Here is a 16234-nt window from a genome sequence, read left to right on the forward strand (position 1 = left end):
TTGGGCGGTGTTAAATATCCTGTGCATTTGCTTTGCAGTTTTGTTACACCCTAGGAGGCAGACGGATTCTGTCACGGGGCATCTGACAGACCTTTTATGCGTTCACTGCTTAGCTGGTCTGCACGAGCTGTCTAACTCCGATACGTCCCCAGAATATCAGATTTATTGAGTTCATACATTATAGTGAGATAGCAGATGCACGCCTATTTCTGTGTAGCAATTCTTGAGTAGAAATATAGTTCACTGCACAGTGAACATCTGTTTCTCAAACTTATTCATGAATTTCCTACTAGTAATTATGGTGGTTTTCCACAGAAGGGTAAGGAATGTACTGTAGATCAGAAGGCAGGGTTTTCTTTCCATTCAGCAGATGTTTGTCTTTCCAGCCTGTAGGAACAGGTCTTTTTCTGTGTGTAAACTGAAGATGGCATTTATACAATCAGGTCTGCTTCTGATTATTATTTTGTTAATTTCTAAAGATTATGGTTGATTCTATTTTTTTTTTTTTTTTGGAAAAGCAATTTGAGCTGGCTATCAAAAGAATGTTATCACAAATGAGTTGTCTTTGAAATCATTCTCTTGGGTTTTCATTACGTAAGGGTAATTTGACTAACAAAAGCCACATAAACACAGACTGATAGCAGAAGGTGCCTCTTATTCATGCCCCCAGAGTGACAAGGATTTGCTGAAGCTGAAAGTGTTCCTCACTAGTGTCTAATTGTAATGACGTTCTTTTTGTCTGCAGAAAACTCATGAAGGACCTTATTATAACTGGGATCAATCTTACTGTGTGCCAGTTTTTGCTCATGAACTTCTATGATGAACAGGACTGTGAATAGAGTGTCCCGTAGTGAAGTTAATGCTGACAATACTTGGGGGGAAAATTTTGTGTATCTTACCATTAATCATGGCAAGACTATTAGAAATGGTTTCTTACATAGATGTAGTAGCTTGCATTCTTATCCAATGAGCAACTGCAACACCCTTTACAAGTATCCCCACTTCCACTGAAAGTTGGTGACATTTGAGGCTGAAGAAGATGACTGAACAGCACAAAGTTACTTCACAAGAGTAGGGGGAGGCTGTGAGAGGAAACCTGATTTCTTACAGAATGTGTTAAAGGATCGTTTATGTTTACAGGGAAGCCCCAAACTGTTTGTTCATGGAGTGTGGTGTCAGAATTACACTAAATGCAATGGGATATTGTCTGCTTAAGGAAACTTTGACTTAAATTTTGAAAGTTGATTCCAAAGCTTTGGAAACTTGAGGAATAGCAAGAACAGATTCTCTCCTGGGATATGAAACCAGCGTTCAGGATATGAAACCTGATGTTTTGTTGCTACATACACCCATTTTTGTCAGGCATCCATAAAATTTGATTCTCTGTACAAAACTTTCTTGTACCATGTGTTCTTGGTACATCAGTAACACCTGGTACATCAGTAAAAACTCTCACAGAAGAATTGAGAAGGGCCATTCTCATGTATGTCAGCTGTAGCTGTGGAATGTGTTACGAAAAGTTTTTCTCTATTTGTGCATATGAACTACGTATATCTTTGAAAGGAAGTAAGAATGACACATATTTTCTGGGGTGGTTGCAGCAGGAAACCAGTAACTCATTTTAGCTAGCTGTATCACTATTAGCAGGGGTGGGAGAAGTTCTAATGTTGCTCAAATATCTTAAAGTTTTTCAGAACATTTTCATATTTTGCAGAAAGATAAATCAAAAACCTTTTTTGGTGTGGTGTGGACTACAACTACCTTCTGCTCCTCCTCCTCAGATGGGAGACAGGAAGCTTTGAAGAATTTCTTCCAACCCATATCTGTAGCAAACTTTTGAACTCACAACCCAGGCAAATAATCCATCCGCTTATGAGGATTTTCTGGTCTAGGGTGTAAGTCCTTTCTCCCACTGGCCTGTTCTTTAGGACTGACTGATCAAAGATGATTCCCTCAGTCTATCACCTGAGCTCTGGGGTCTCCTATTTCAGTAAGTGTTAAAAGGGGCCAAGCGGCAGTCACTTCAGCCCAGGCTTCCCCTCTCTGCTGAGGGCCTTCACTACACAGGCAGGGTTCAGTTTTGATATGAAATTCCACTGCAGGCATTCTTAATGAAAGTTGTATCAGACTTAGCAGAGGCTGGTGAATAGCTTTTGATCTCAAAGAATTAGTGACAATTGATGAAAGAACATTGTCTCAAGAGAGTACTTAACCAGCACTAGCAGTGCTGTGTTCAATAGCGTGCCCTCTTTTCCCAGCTATAGTAAAAAATTGCTCTGCTTTTTACAGACCTCACCTGTCAGGTAGTAGGCTGTCACAGTTGAAACAACATATTAATCGGATTCAGCTGTCAATATCAAACTGTTTAGCTGTTAATATCAAGACTAAAACAGGGATAAATATTCCATCCTTGGTAATCTGTAATGATACTAGATCATTTTTATTTCAATTTTTATTTTTAATGTGCATTCAAAGTAGTTTTTTCCTCAGCCAGCCCAATGGTATAAGAATGATTCTCAGAGAAAAAGATTGAGTTGCACTGTTGAAAATGTGTGGCAAATCAGTCATAAAGCTTTGAAAATAAAGGTGGAGACTAGCCACGCAGCTTTGCAGACTTTACACCAGTTAAAGGAACTTGCCCCAAGTATTCAGACAATACGTGTGCCTTGCATGTTAATTGAAGCTGACTGGTATTCAGACTGCAGTGGTGTTAATCTGCTCTGCAGTGATATGTAATGCTATTTAAAAAAAAATCAACAGCATAAAAGCAAGCCCTCTAGCTAAGGAGATAAATATTTGTACACAGATACTGTTTTATTTATAACAGAGAGGAGAATGCTTGGAGCAGTTACTCAGAAATTTTACATTTCAAGAACATGCTGAAAACAGCCTCACTTTTTCCTGTTACTCAGTTTGGATCTAGAGTGGCTTTGGGTCTTCAAGCTGTGTAACTTTCCTGAACTGAGTTCAGCTGCCCAGTTTCTAGTCTTCTGCTTTCTAGCTCCCTGAATCTTATGATAGCTAGTACTTTAGGGAAACATTAAAAAGAGTGGGAGCGGGGCTGTGGAACAGCATATGCTTTGGATAACCTCTCACCTTCACTGAGGGCCCAACCCGGCTGCTTTACACAAATGTATTGCTCTGCTGAATTCAGTGGGATTATTTGCAGATACTCTCAGGGGTTTTTACAGTGTGTGCATACAGGTATTTTCCTTGGAAGGGCAGTGCGGGAGGCTGTATTCTGGAATTGGCCCTTTTCCAAGATTTTACACCTACTTGAGCTCCCTGTGGGGTAATAGGAAGTTAAAATGCATAATGTTGCCCAGGACTAGGCTTTTCTTTTGGGCAGTTAAGGGGTTATTCTGAGGACTAAAATGTGAAATAACTGTGAGTAGAACAAAGGCTTTCAGACTTTTTCCATAATATTTGGCACATGTTCACAGAGAATTTGCAAACTGGAGGAATAGCTTCCCTTGGAAATCTCATTAAGAAAGGCATTAGCTGTATCGTAATATAATTAAACAACTAGATTTAGAGCTAATATTGTGTGACTAACCAGTTCTTTGTAACTGCTGTGCTGATGACTGTAATCTGAGAAACTTTTGGCTGACCTACAGCCTGGCTTACTTGTGGCACATGTCATGGTCTTAAGACAGCTTAATATTAGAAATGGTTAACAACTCCCTTCTGGCCTTGGATCTCCTAATGTACAGGAATTGGCTGTTTCTCCTACAACTAGCTCCAGGGGCTCCAGTGGAACTAGAACTGGTAGAGCTCTGCAAATTTTTAGTACTGAACTTGAAAGGAAAAGGAGAAAAAAAGAAAAGAAACAATGGAAATTTAGGTTTTGATCAGTCTATAATGAACTTTTTTAAACAGAACAGAGCAAAACATTCTTTGGTTGAAAACAGCATTTTGTTCACACAAAACAGACAGTTACAATAAAAGCAAAGTAAATGATGAACTGGGTTCCTAAAGTTGATTATGATAATTATATCAGTATGTTTCTTTTAGTCAGTAGCCTGTCAGACTCGGCATTTTCCTGTGAAACAGTATATGTGACTGAACCCTACTCACCTGCTGCAATGACTAGTCTATGGGGTAAAGATAGGAAGTCAGCATCTTGCCCTCTGCTTCCATTGCTTTAATACAAGCTCCTAAAAATAAAACATGTTGGAAGTTTGTGGTAATGTTTTTATATCAGTCAAAATGGTTTGGTGAATTTGATTGAATTCCAGAATTACTTCAGCCACCCTGAAACAGAATTTTTCAGCTAATAAAATTGCCTGGATGCCTTTCAGTGGGACAGCCTGGCCTTAACTTTATGATTGCATGTAGGACTATTTCAAAAAAATGGAGATACATGAAATGCATTAAAGACAAACTATCACCAGGCTCTTATTTAGTAAAGGTAACTGGCAGCAGCTGCTGTGACTCAATGAATCAGAAATAGTTAAAGATAATGGATGGTAAGACAAAGACAATGTATTTTTTTTTCACCTGAGAGCGGCTGATCGTGTGACAAGGTTTTATTATAACAACTGTACTTGTGTTTTTCCAAATGATTGATGCGCGCAGTAGTCTGCATAATCTTCTTCGATGATGAATGTTGGTGCCATGAAGCAACCGTTACTCACCGTGCTATTATTGAACATGAATTTTGAATGACTTGTGGCATAGAGCTGCGGGTACTTAATTCAATGACATAAAAGTCAGGAAGAGCCAAAGATAATGTTCCTCCTGCAATATTGACTCCTGTGGCTTGTGTACAAACAGTGTTTCTGGTAACTGCTTAAGGGGTCACATCTCTGGACTGCCAATACACGGGATCAAGGAAGGAGGAGGCATATGAACCAATGTTTACTGTTTGGACGTGGAAGTTGTTTTGCTTTTTTCTCTTTTTCCTCTTCCTCCCCTCCTGCATTGGCAAGAAAAGCTGGGAATGGGTAGGAGAGATCAATGGTTTGGCTCTAGGGAGGATGTGAATTCATCTTCCATGTGTACTGCCTGGGGCTGGAATCAACCTGAAAGGTGGGGGAGCACCCTTCCTAGCTCTGCTCATCAAACACAACGTGTTGCTGCTCACACCTGGTGGTGCAGTTACACAGAAGAGGGGTATGGGAGCACCGAGCCGTGCTGCTGCTTCCGTGGGGCTGGGGTTGCTCTATGGATTCCCTGAGCTGGGTTCCAAGATTGGAGGGAAACGTGCTGGCATAGTTGAATGCTCTCCCCCTAGTTTACAGAGATGAGAAGAGTTGTGTTCAGTGTATTTGTACATCACTGACCTTCCCATCTCCATTCTCACATCGGGAATGAAGTATTGAACAATACTTCCGTTTTTCGACTGCCAACAAGCGCATGAGTTAATCCTCCTGGAGATGGAGGGTCCACTTCTTGCTCAAGATTCTTTGTAAAGCTAAATATGTGCTGTGTGTCAGCAGTAGCACTGTCAGTAGGAGTGGCATTTATGTGACCTAGGCAGAGGAACAATAGATACTTTTTAAGATTTTTTGTTCTCCACAGCCTCACCGTTTATGTGAGGAAAGGAGGGGGGGAAGGAAACCCAGCTGCAAAGAGCTATTAGTGCAGTGCACATGGGTAGACTGACTGCTCCTCAGCTCTGCCATGAAATGCAGCCCCATGGAGACTTGATTTCTTCTGAAAGCACTGATGCCACAGGGGCATTGTGATAGGAAGGGAATACAGATACTCACTTCATTTTAAGAACTTCATGCACATGTCTACTGTAGGAGGTTGGGCTTCCACTACAGTTAATAAAGTGAGAGCAGGCACCTATATTGGGCTCTACCTCTGAATTACCTTGTGGAAAAGTTTATTTTTCTCCATGGACTATGGAAAAAGCTGAGGAAGAGTAGTCTCCTAAGTCGAAGACAAATTTTAGGTGACATGACTACTCTACATTTTTGCATCTTGAACAGGGCAAATTAACAACTTCTTATTTCTGCTACACTGTTAAATACATATTTGAATGTTTATTTAACTGCTGTTTAACAAGGATGAAGACAGTCACAAAAATGTTTTAACATGTCAAATCTTTATCCCATTGTCCTTTTAAAGGAATGATAATTTTCTTCTAATTGTAAGCATGTATATTCTTGGCTTGTTTAAAATATTTAGATTTTACTCTTTACTTTTACATTTTCTTCTCCTCTTTCTTCCTTTTTTTGTTTTTCTAATTTGCCACAGAAAGTAGACTGAATGAGAGGAAAAGACAAAAGAAAATTGCACAAATATATTAATTGTCTTTGACACAGGAGACATTTTCTGCACAAATTTTTGTTTTCAGGAAGTCTGTTCCCCCTGCCAATAATAATAATAACAACAACCTTATAAAAACACTTCCATGAGTTCTATTTAATATATATGGTATAGTCTAAAGATGGCCTCTTGATCTAAAGAAAATCATAGCATTTCCTAACCTTGTACAGTATTTCTGCAATGGTATTTCTAAATATACTCTAACACAATTTTGCGTATGTGTACACCAGTCATCATAAATGGCTGACATTTGTCAACAGATACTACTCAAGAAGTTACTTCCTTTCTTATGGCTGGAATGAAATTTCCCTCTCCTAGCTACTGTGTTAAATTCTAGGTGATTTCTATTTTAACTTATTTCAGTATGAGTAGGGGACAGTCATAACTTGCTGACTTATTTGAGCCTAAATATAATGTGACGTTTGCCTGACATCATTGTGACTGATCTTTGAAAAGTTATTTTTGTTGATTTCTTATATATGGCTTAAGGAACCTTGTAGACTTCCAAAAGTTTTCACCTGCCAATCATGTATGCTAGGTCTCATGACGGATCCAGTTTTGAACTGATGCTCACTCTCAAACCAATTTCTGTTTGTACTAATCAGATTTCTGTTTTCCTTTTCTCTAGATTGCGGTCTTTGGTAAAGCAGTTAGAGAGAGGGGAAGCTTCAGTTGTAGACCTAAAGAAAAATTTGGAATATGCTGCAACTGTTCTTGAGTCAGTATACATTGACGAAACTAGGTGAGTTAACTACAGACATCAGCATTCTTCCTATATCTAGTACTAACAACGCAAAATTGTAATTTACACATCAGTTGGGAAAGTTGTTTTAGCCAAGATTTATTAGTCAGAGATAATATGTTTTTAATCATTAAAATACTGTATTCTGTGTAGAGCAGATCTTCAATCCTTGGTCTAAAAGCTTCTTTAAGTTTTCTGGGGCAGGGGAGGAGATCAAAAGCAATCATAAATTTAATACATATTCTCTTGGAGAAATGTTTTCATAATAATTTTGTCCTGCTTTTTCTGAAAGTTTCTAAATTCCTACTCCTCTATTCCTTTTGAATAGTGTTAAATCTTTTCACTTGTATCAAGTCTTTGAAATTAAAAAAATTTTTACTCCAGGTCATGATAGAGGTAGACTGGTAAGACATTGCAGCGGAGTTCCCCTTTCTGTTATATGCCATTTCGCCAGTGCTAAATTCACTTGTAGAGTCACTTCATATGACCAGAATGGGAAAAGAGAAGACTGTATGATACTAACTGGGAAGTTAGACATGACTGTAAATGAGCTCTGAAGGGCAGAAAGGTCAGGAATACTGACAAGCTGAAGATAAGTCAGTGGGTGATTATGTAGTTGTGCTTCAGAAGGCTGATACTTCTTGTTTGTTGGCCTAGTAGTGAGTTTCACAATCTGACATTTAACTATACAAGAGGATAAGCAATCTGTTGAAGACTTGTACAAGTGTGTTCCATTAGGGCTGACGAACCAAAGACATTTAACAACTGCTTTAATTAGAATATATGTGAGTTTCTTTTTTGTTAATAATGTTGCAATGCTCTCCAAGGAAGTCTGTTTACCCATCTTTTCCCTCCACCTTCTAGGCGTTTACTGGACACAGAAGATGAGCTCAGTGACATCCAGTCTGACTCTGTGCCCTCGGAGGTCCGGGACTGGTTGGCTTCTACCTTCACACGGCAAATGGGGATGATGCTCAAAAGGACGGAGGAAAAACCCCGATTCAGGAGTATTGTCCATGCAGTTCAAGCTGGGATATTTGTGGAAAGGTAACAGAGCATGTAATTACTTTGTTCTAGTAGCTGCCCAGGTACAGCACATTGCACCTGTGGTATGTAATGACACAATGACAGGAGATGGAGGAGAGTACCTTAGGCCAAAAGACCTCAGAGAACTAGAAGATGACTCTATTGAATGAAGAATATTTTAATATACTTCTAATGATGTTCTACACAGATCTGGATAGCACCTCGAAACCTGGGATTAAGTAATTGATTGCAGCTTGAAACAGCATGTACTGATCTGTTCTTAGCATAATACAGATGTAATAGCACAGTTAGGATAGTTTTGACAGAGAATATGCACCTCTGCATAGCCCTAGGTCAACAATGACAGCTTTTAAAATTCGGTCAGCCCAGACCAAGCCCTCCCTTACCTCTGTTTACTTCTGTGGTCTAGTTTTATTTATGAAGAACTGCTAAGAAACAGAAGAAAATCCTGTATCATAGTATTACTGGTATGAACTATAGACCAAGACAGATGTGAAAACTTTGGAGCCCAGGGCAGATTTCAAAAAACCCATTGAGTCCTCTCAGCCTTCTTTCTCTGTTGTGATTTGCATCAGAACCTACTGCTAAAACTGATTTTACTTTCTGAACCCTTTGAAACAATTAGTCATTTCAATTTGGACTGACTTCCAATCTTACTTTTTCTTACTGAGTAACCACTCTGCACTGACATTCCTCCTTGAAGCTAGAAGGAGGGCTGGTGCATGTGAAATTGTCAGCAGACTTTAGGCAGCATGAAAGACAGCAGGTCCCAGGTCTCTACAGCAAAACTCAAATCAGGAATGGAAGAGCAGAGTGCCTTTCACTGTTCATCAGAATCACAGTGGCAGCCTACCAGCCCTCTGTGCAGGAGGCTGGGCGTATCAGTGGACCACAAGCCACACAGACACACAGAAACCTCCTCTGGCATGTCTATAGCCGATTTTTTTACCTGTGTACCAAAGTTACTGTACATGTGTTAAGAGTGGCAGTAAATTGTGATAAGACTAGACCTGTCATTTCTGCTTGGAATGGGTTTCTCCTAGGTTTGACAGGCTATTTGTGAATTAACCCTCACTCTCAGTGAGGGGCTTGCTCAACAAGGAAGTAAATGAACTGCAGAGAGCTGGCTGTAGGAGGCTGTTTTCCAGCTGATCTGAATCACTGTGGCCCAAAGGAGGAAGTGTTCAGATATGATATGGCAGCAGGGGAGGGCTGTGGCTCTTCTGAGCTAAGGGAGAGGGGCTCTGCCTGAACTGTCATTTAAGAGAAGGCTATGGGGCTCCTGACTGGAGGGAGGAAGGGGTAAGAAATTCTATAATTTGGGGAATGGGTGAATTTAATTCTCCAAAGGGGGATGATTTTTTTCAGGTCTGAGTACAGAACATGACAAAGAAAAAGGGAGGTGAAAGAAGACTTCACACAGCATCATTTCAGATGGAAGAAGAGAGCTTTCCATCACCTCCTTGATTATTGCCTTATGCTTTCTCTCTCTATCCCTCAAACACACACACACAGCAAACACCCCAAAGATTTTTTATCAGTCTTAAAAAAATGCAGACAAAAGTAACAGCTGTACCAAACTAGGGTTGATTCATTGCAGACAACAAATGATTTCTGAAGTGCATTTAGAATTAGCTTGCATGTGGACCAGTGAGGTCTAAGGGAAATGAAAAAGCAGTATGGTCATCTGCAGTGGAAAATGGGGAACATCTTGTTTATTTGAGCGTAGCCTTTCCCTCTGATGAAGACCTGATATTGGCAGATTCTCTGTGATGTCCTGCCAGGTAGCCAAGCTATGAGATACTGGGGAGTGTATAGTCTCAGGTTAGGCTATACAATAAGAATGGTATAGAGAATGTTGTGCAAGTTAGGAACAAGAAGGAAGAAAATAAACAAAGTTGCAGTTAGGGTTTTGTGGGCTAAATAAGGTCTCATGTAATGGTCTGTTGCTTTACGATTTTTGGTTGGTTAGTTTGTTTTGTTTAATTCTATTTATGCATTGTCTTATCTATTTTATCTTTGTAGAATGTACAGGCGGACTTCAAATATGGTTGGTTTGAGCTACCCACCAGCTGTAATTGGAGTGCTAAAGGTAATCCCAATAAAAAGGTGTTGGGGCGGGTTCTGTACAAAGCATCAAGATAACACTGTGATATTTGACTTGGTAAGGGGGTCTTAGTACTTGCCCTTCTCTCTGTCATTGAGTTTAGTTCACACACATTAATTGTTTACTGACCTAAGGGAATATCCTTTCAATAAAGGAAAGAATAGAGTTCAAGGCTGTGGCCGTTTTCAGGTTGTGAAGGTTACAGCTCTGTTCTAAATTATGGTGATTAAACTGAGGACTTAATAACATGGTGGAATCAACCACAACCTCCCATGGGGAAGAAAGAAAAAACAGATGGAGAGAGGTAGAGAAGGAAAAGGATCAGTTGCTGTGAGAGAAGTTAATTTCTTGCGTTGCTCAGCTTCAGGTCTTTGAGGTGACAATTGGTTTAGGAATAATGACCCTTTCATGAGTTTTGAGGTTTCAGAGAAAAACTGCTTAGTCAGAAGTAGTCTGGAAAAAAAAAAAAAAGGTTTAATCCATGGGACAATTGCAAAGTTCTTGTCTTAGGCAGGAATTATCAAGACTACAAACACAAGTTAGCAACCAACTGCGTACGCAGCAGCTTTGTAGATTACATGTTGCATGTGGTTCATCCATGCCATGCAACGGTAAAAAAAGGTGATACAGTGGGGCAATACACAGGGGCATTACGTGAAAAGCTCATGAAGCAATCCTGCTGCTCTACTCCACACTGAAAGACCTGCAGTAAGGGTACTGAATCCTTTTTGGTTTGTGTAGTGTTCGCTACATATCAAGGTGCCACGCTTAGATCACTGGTCGGCCCGGACCAGGGAAAGAGACAGATAACACACACAGTGTAAGCGCCAACTTCCGCCTTTTATTGTGCAGTTAATTCCTTTTATACTAACAAGGGGAGGCGGGATTACAGGTACATCACAAGGCTGCGACTAACCATCTAACTTTCCTTGACATCGCGAGATCTTCCGAACGCCGAACCCTACAGGTTTGGATAGTACAGCTCATCAAAAGATGTGTAGGAATTACAGAAGGTCCATTGAATGCAAGAAGAATGATCAAACATGCCTTTCATGTACAGAATCAAAGCATCCATCCACACCTTTTTCCAACTGGAGGTTGACAAGTGTTAGCTTCACTCCTGCAAATTGGATCTAAAGTCTTTGTTCTTTTAGAACTACACCCCATAACCAGCTTATGAGGCATATCTATAACGGTACCTCTTCTCCTGAGCTCCTCAGCAGTAACAAGACAATTCAAGAGCCATCAGCTGCTCTCAGCTAACTTAAACCTTACAGAAACCCTCTCCTCTTTCTGTGTTTTTAAATGATTACAGGTCATAAAGAGGACTAATCATCTGGAGTAAGTTAAGACACATCAGTAACAACAAAGGCATTGACTAATTTTGCTCACAGTGAGATAACTGCTGCTTGGCCACTGTGCACTCTAGGATGTATTTTCTTCCAAAACTATTTTGAGAACATGTCTTTGCCTGGATGGCCTTGGGTTTGGTAGTGGATGTGGTTGAAATAGGAGTTACTTGTTTTGAAGAAGCCTTCTGTCTTTGAAGTAATACTTCATCTTGAATTTCTCAGTCCCATCTCCTTAATGGAAAATGGCACATTTTGATGCTTGCTTCAGTCCAGTAAAGCCATGTAAAAAAACCTTACAACTACCTGACTGCTTGGTGTGCTCTGTAAAACGAGCTGATGATTTAAGCATGCAAAACGGTGTAGGAGTGTACCACACACATCTCATCAGCTGTTCTGGATTGCCATAATCAACGTTCCCCTCAGAGTCATGCTAGTAAGGACAAGGATTGAGATGACGTGGAGTCAAAACTAGCTTGTTTTTGAACTATGTGCTCTCCTTTTTGCTGCCATGGCCAACAGGACATCTGCACTGAGTAACCCAAAGCTGTGGAATCAGCTTGGCAAAATGAGGTTGGTTTTAATAAAACAATGAAATACTGCAGCTTCTGTTAAATATGCAGATGGAGTGGTAGCAGTGCAAGTCCTAGTTGTATAATCTCTGTCACTTTTTCAGTGGATGAGAAGTTAGGCAATTTTTAAAATTGATTGCACAACATCTCTCTATATATCTATATATTGGATACTGATTCTTCTACTGCAGTAGCCTGTTGCCATTCTGCATGGCATGGGTGTGGTGGTGTAGGATGTGTTGCCACAAAAGGGATGATCAGCCTTGTCTCTCTTTTGAATAGTGGCCATACATACCATTCATACAGATATGTTTGAATAAGTAAGTATGTTAATTTACCCAGTAAGTTGTGGTGATCTGCTGTTCAGCAGTGTAGTGCTAGAGACAGAACTTCACATTAACTAGTTGCTGAAGTAGTTACCTGCTTTAGAAGTGATTTTTTCAGCTTTTTCTGATGCCCATGCTGTCAGGGCAATATTTTCTGGGCTAGCTAATGTACAAGTAATGAACACAGAACCTGTAGTCATTTACAATGTCTGCAGCATAGACTTCTGCTTGTCTGTGGCTACAAAAGTGTCAGGCCTTCCAGTAGTGTTGAGAAGAGTAACACCTATCCCTGAATCTGCTTGTTGGCTTATAAAACAAACCAAGTCTCCAAGGTTAAGGACAGCCAGAAAGGCAGGAAACTGAGCATTTAGGAAGAACTGGTGTTTCACTTCATCAATAGGTTCCCCCAAGCAGTGGAGCAATGGCCAAGTAATATGGACACAGAACTGAGAAGTAAGACACCTTGGATCTATTTGCAGTTACACCACAGTGGGTATATGTGGCATTAGAGCAGCTTATGACATTTCAGCTGAGGCTAAGGGGCCTGTGACATAGAGATGTGTAGCACAGAAAGTTTCCCATCCCTTGCTTCTCCTGCTCTCCTTAGGGAGAAGAAACTGTTTTTCTCCTCCTTCACAAGACATCTGTGAAGTTCTGCCTCCCTTTAGATCTTTCCCCTTTATAGGGATCACTTCTGTGTTAAATTGTTTTTTAAGGTCATAAAATCCACTAATTTTCAGAGTGTAACTGGTGTTGCTGCAAGCCTCTAAGCCATCTGTGACACTTCCATGCTTCTGTTAAGAGGATTTTCCCCCCTAGATATTCAGGGTAAAATGCTGCTGTCATTATTGTCAATAGCAAAACTTCTGTTGACTTGACAAGAGCAAGGATTTCTCCCTCATTAAAATCTAGATATCACTACTATGAAACTTATTGTCTATGTGGTTAACTATTATTTCATGCAAAAGAACAATTCTGATGTACTATTCTGCAATTTCACAATTTGGTAAATTTTATCTGCTGCAAGAGCACAACATTAACTGTAGGAAAAACATATAGAGGAACAAAGCTTTTTTATTTTTACAAGATAAGATTGCCTTACAGTGAATTAAATTTCAGCATAGCTGAGACATTATTTTCAATGCTATAGGACCCAAAAGTAAATTATTATATACATGCAAGTGTTAAATTAATTTGCTTCCTTGACTGAGATAAGTGATTACAAAATATAAACACTCAAAACCCAGGAAAATACATAAAATTGATTCAGTGGATGCTTTGGGCATTATTTTTCTTGCCCATTTTCTAAGTTTGTTCAAGGGCTTCAAAACACATTTTCTTGGTGGAACTTTTTCCTCTCTTGGTTGTTTTTCCTCTCCAATGCCTACTGAAAGTGTTGAAAAGTTGCAATTTATGGTTGCTCTTCTGTGACTTGGGCCACAAATCATCTCTGGAGAAGCTTGACCCTGCCTTCAATGTGTGGGCTCCACACAGCTTGTAATATCAACTGCTCAGCAAGCAAGTGATTTACTGGGGTAGGTGAAAGCAGAGCTGAATCTTCAGCATCCTTGATATTCACTCATTAATTAATCTTTCTGTGGACTGTTCTTCCACAAGAGGCATACTCAGCTCTGTGTAATCAACACTATGCAAGTAGCAAGGTTGTCAGGATCAGCTTATGCTGGAGAAGGACAGTACCAAAATACACTGGTCTTGTTCAGAATGTAAGAAGTCCTGTAGCTATGCTGATGTATGGGTGACCGCCCACAAGGGGGTTAAAGGTCACTGTCCTTTGCATTTGACTTGAAGTCAGGTCCTTACCTGGAACATGACCATGACAACAAACAACAAAGGTGGATTGGGCTTTAAGAGCTCGGTAGATAATTGTAATTTAGGATTTTTAGTATTGCTAAAAAAGATGGCAGATTTTTAGACTCTAATCCTTAGCAGTATTATGTCTAGCCAAACACCATTTCTTGCACTGAGAGCGACTGTGCACATACATGTGTGATATGTAGTCATCTTTCTTTCTTGGTGAAAGCACCACAAAGAAATGCAAAGGTAACCTGCAACAGAGTTTGAAAGTGGAGGGAAACTTCAGTGTACAGATGTCAATCTTTAATATGCAGTTTAAGGAGAGTCATTTGGATAAATCCCTGTGGGAAGTACATCAAAGTTCTCAGCAGGCAAGAGAGATTGAGAGCTGGTCTTGTGCCAGGTGCAGCTGCGTGGTTGATCTGTGTATCATTCTTCTAGCTATAACTCCTTCTGCACCTTTCCTCTTTGTTGCTAGGAGGAGGAGAGAAGGGTTCACAGGGTTTCAGGAACATGAAACTCTGAGATCAAGGAGCTTTATCTTGCTAGAAAATGAGTGCTGTCAGCACCCACGGCCTTCCCTAAGAGTTGAGATTTGAACTCAACCTTCTGGAAGGTTTATACCTTATACTTTAGCTTTATGAGCTGGGAAGTGAACTTTCCCTCCTCAGTCTCTTGACTGACTACCCTGCAGCATTAATATATCATTTACAGCTGACTGGAACTTTCCCAACTGGAATTAGATATTTACTCTTCTGTTATAAAGCTTGTTTTTTGCATCATTGTTAGTACTTAATGTAACATTACTGTGATTTTCTCTTGCTCTGTAGTTTTCTGAATGCCCCAGTGGACTCACTTATCTTTAAAAAAAAAAAAAAGGGAAAATTAGGATCATGCTGTCTTTGGGCAATTTAAGCTGCAATAATCACAATTCAGGATTAATATTAAAATCAGAAGGAACTAAGTTGTTCTTTGGGACTAGCAAGATAGTTCTTCTAGTTAGTTATTATTTTCGTTGATTGAACAGTAAGTTGTAAAAATATGACCACAGGTGCCTGGGATTTTTTTACTGCAAAAAGCATGCCACCTTACTCTGTTTTAAGCATGAGTGAAGCATTGGAGTGCTTTGCTCATAATAAAAAGTCATAAGAACTTGATAGGGACAGCAAAATCCAGAGGCTTTAATATAATTAAAAAGCATATCTTCATGATTCCTGTTTCCTTCAAAGTTAATATTCTTTTTCATAGACATAGCACGTGGGTAGGGGACAGAGAAGGTTAAATCAGTCACAATAGGGCCATCCCAACATTTCAGGTACTAAAGCAAAGCAGAATTCTTACAAGTTTGGATTCAGCCTTTGCTGATTAAATTCTGGTGTGGAGAATTGCTATGTTTAGAATAAACAAACAGCATTATGTGTTCTTAATGGAAGCTTCTTAAACACAAGTCATACAATACTGATGAGTAAGTTAGACTACATTGGTTAAATGAAATTGAAGAAGTTAAAGAAAAAGCTATGCACTTATTCTCCATTTGTAGATGTAATGTGATAGAAACTGAACTATCATTGTAAAAGAGATGACCATATTAACTGTCTTTTCTACCCACTCTTGCAGAATGTAGACAAGTGGTCCTTTGATGTATTTGCACTAAATGATGCCAGTGGGGATCATGCACTGAAATTCATTTTCTATGAACTTCTCACACGCTATGATCTGATCAACCGCTTCAAGGTCAGTAGTTAGAAGATAGGTCTCTTCCATCTTGGATTTTGTTCAACTTCCCTTTCATCCTGCTTTGTTCCATTCAGAATGCAATTGTAGCGCTATTCAAAGGCTTTGTGGACTCTGCATTTTCCCCAGTAAGCAAGACCAAATGTTATTTAAGTAGTACTTCTGATTGCAATGGGACACCATGAAGTAGACAGGCTTCCAAACAGGCTTTCCCATGGAAATACTACATTTAATCTGGTGGGAACAATGGTGTCATTCTCCTG

General features: G+C 39.7%; 1 protein-coding gene across 8 annotated transcripts in view; it reads left to right on the plus strand.

The window, feature by feature from the left end:
* Positions 1 to 16234, plus strand: part of PDE1C (phosphodiesterase 1C) — a 254737-nt gene that overhangs the window by 119890 nt on the left and 118613 nt on the right. For all 8 annotated transcript variants that reach the window (XM_075053744.1, XM_075053693.1, XM_075053710.1 and 5 more), the window contains 4 exons: positions 6908 to 7021; positions 7886 to 8068; positions 10094 to 10160; positions 15855 to 15971. In XM_075053744.1, coding sequence (XP_074909845.1) covers positions 6908 to 7021; positions 7886 to 8068; positions 10094 to 10160; positions 15855 to 15971 — 481 coding nt within the window. The remainder of the gene's footprint in view (positions 1 to 6907; positions 7022 to 7885; positions 8069 to 10093; positions 10161 to 15854; positions 15972 to 16234) is intronic.

Source organism: Buteo buteo, chromosome 2 (genome assembly GCF_964188355.1).
Source record: "Buteo buteo chromosome 2, bButBut1.hap1.1, whole genome shotgun sequence".
In the NCBI taxonomy this organism is placed as follows: Eukaryota; Metazoa; Chordata; class Aves; order Accipitriformes; family Accipitridae; genus Buteo; species Buteo buteo.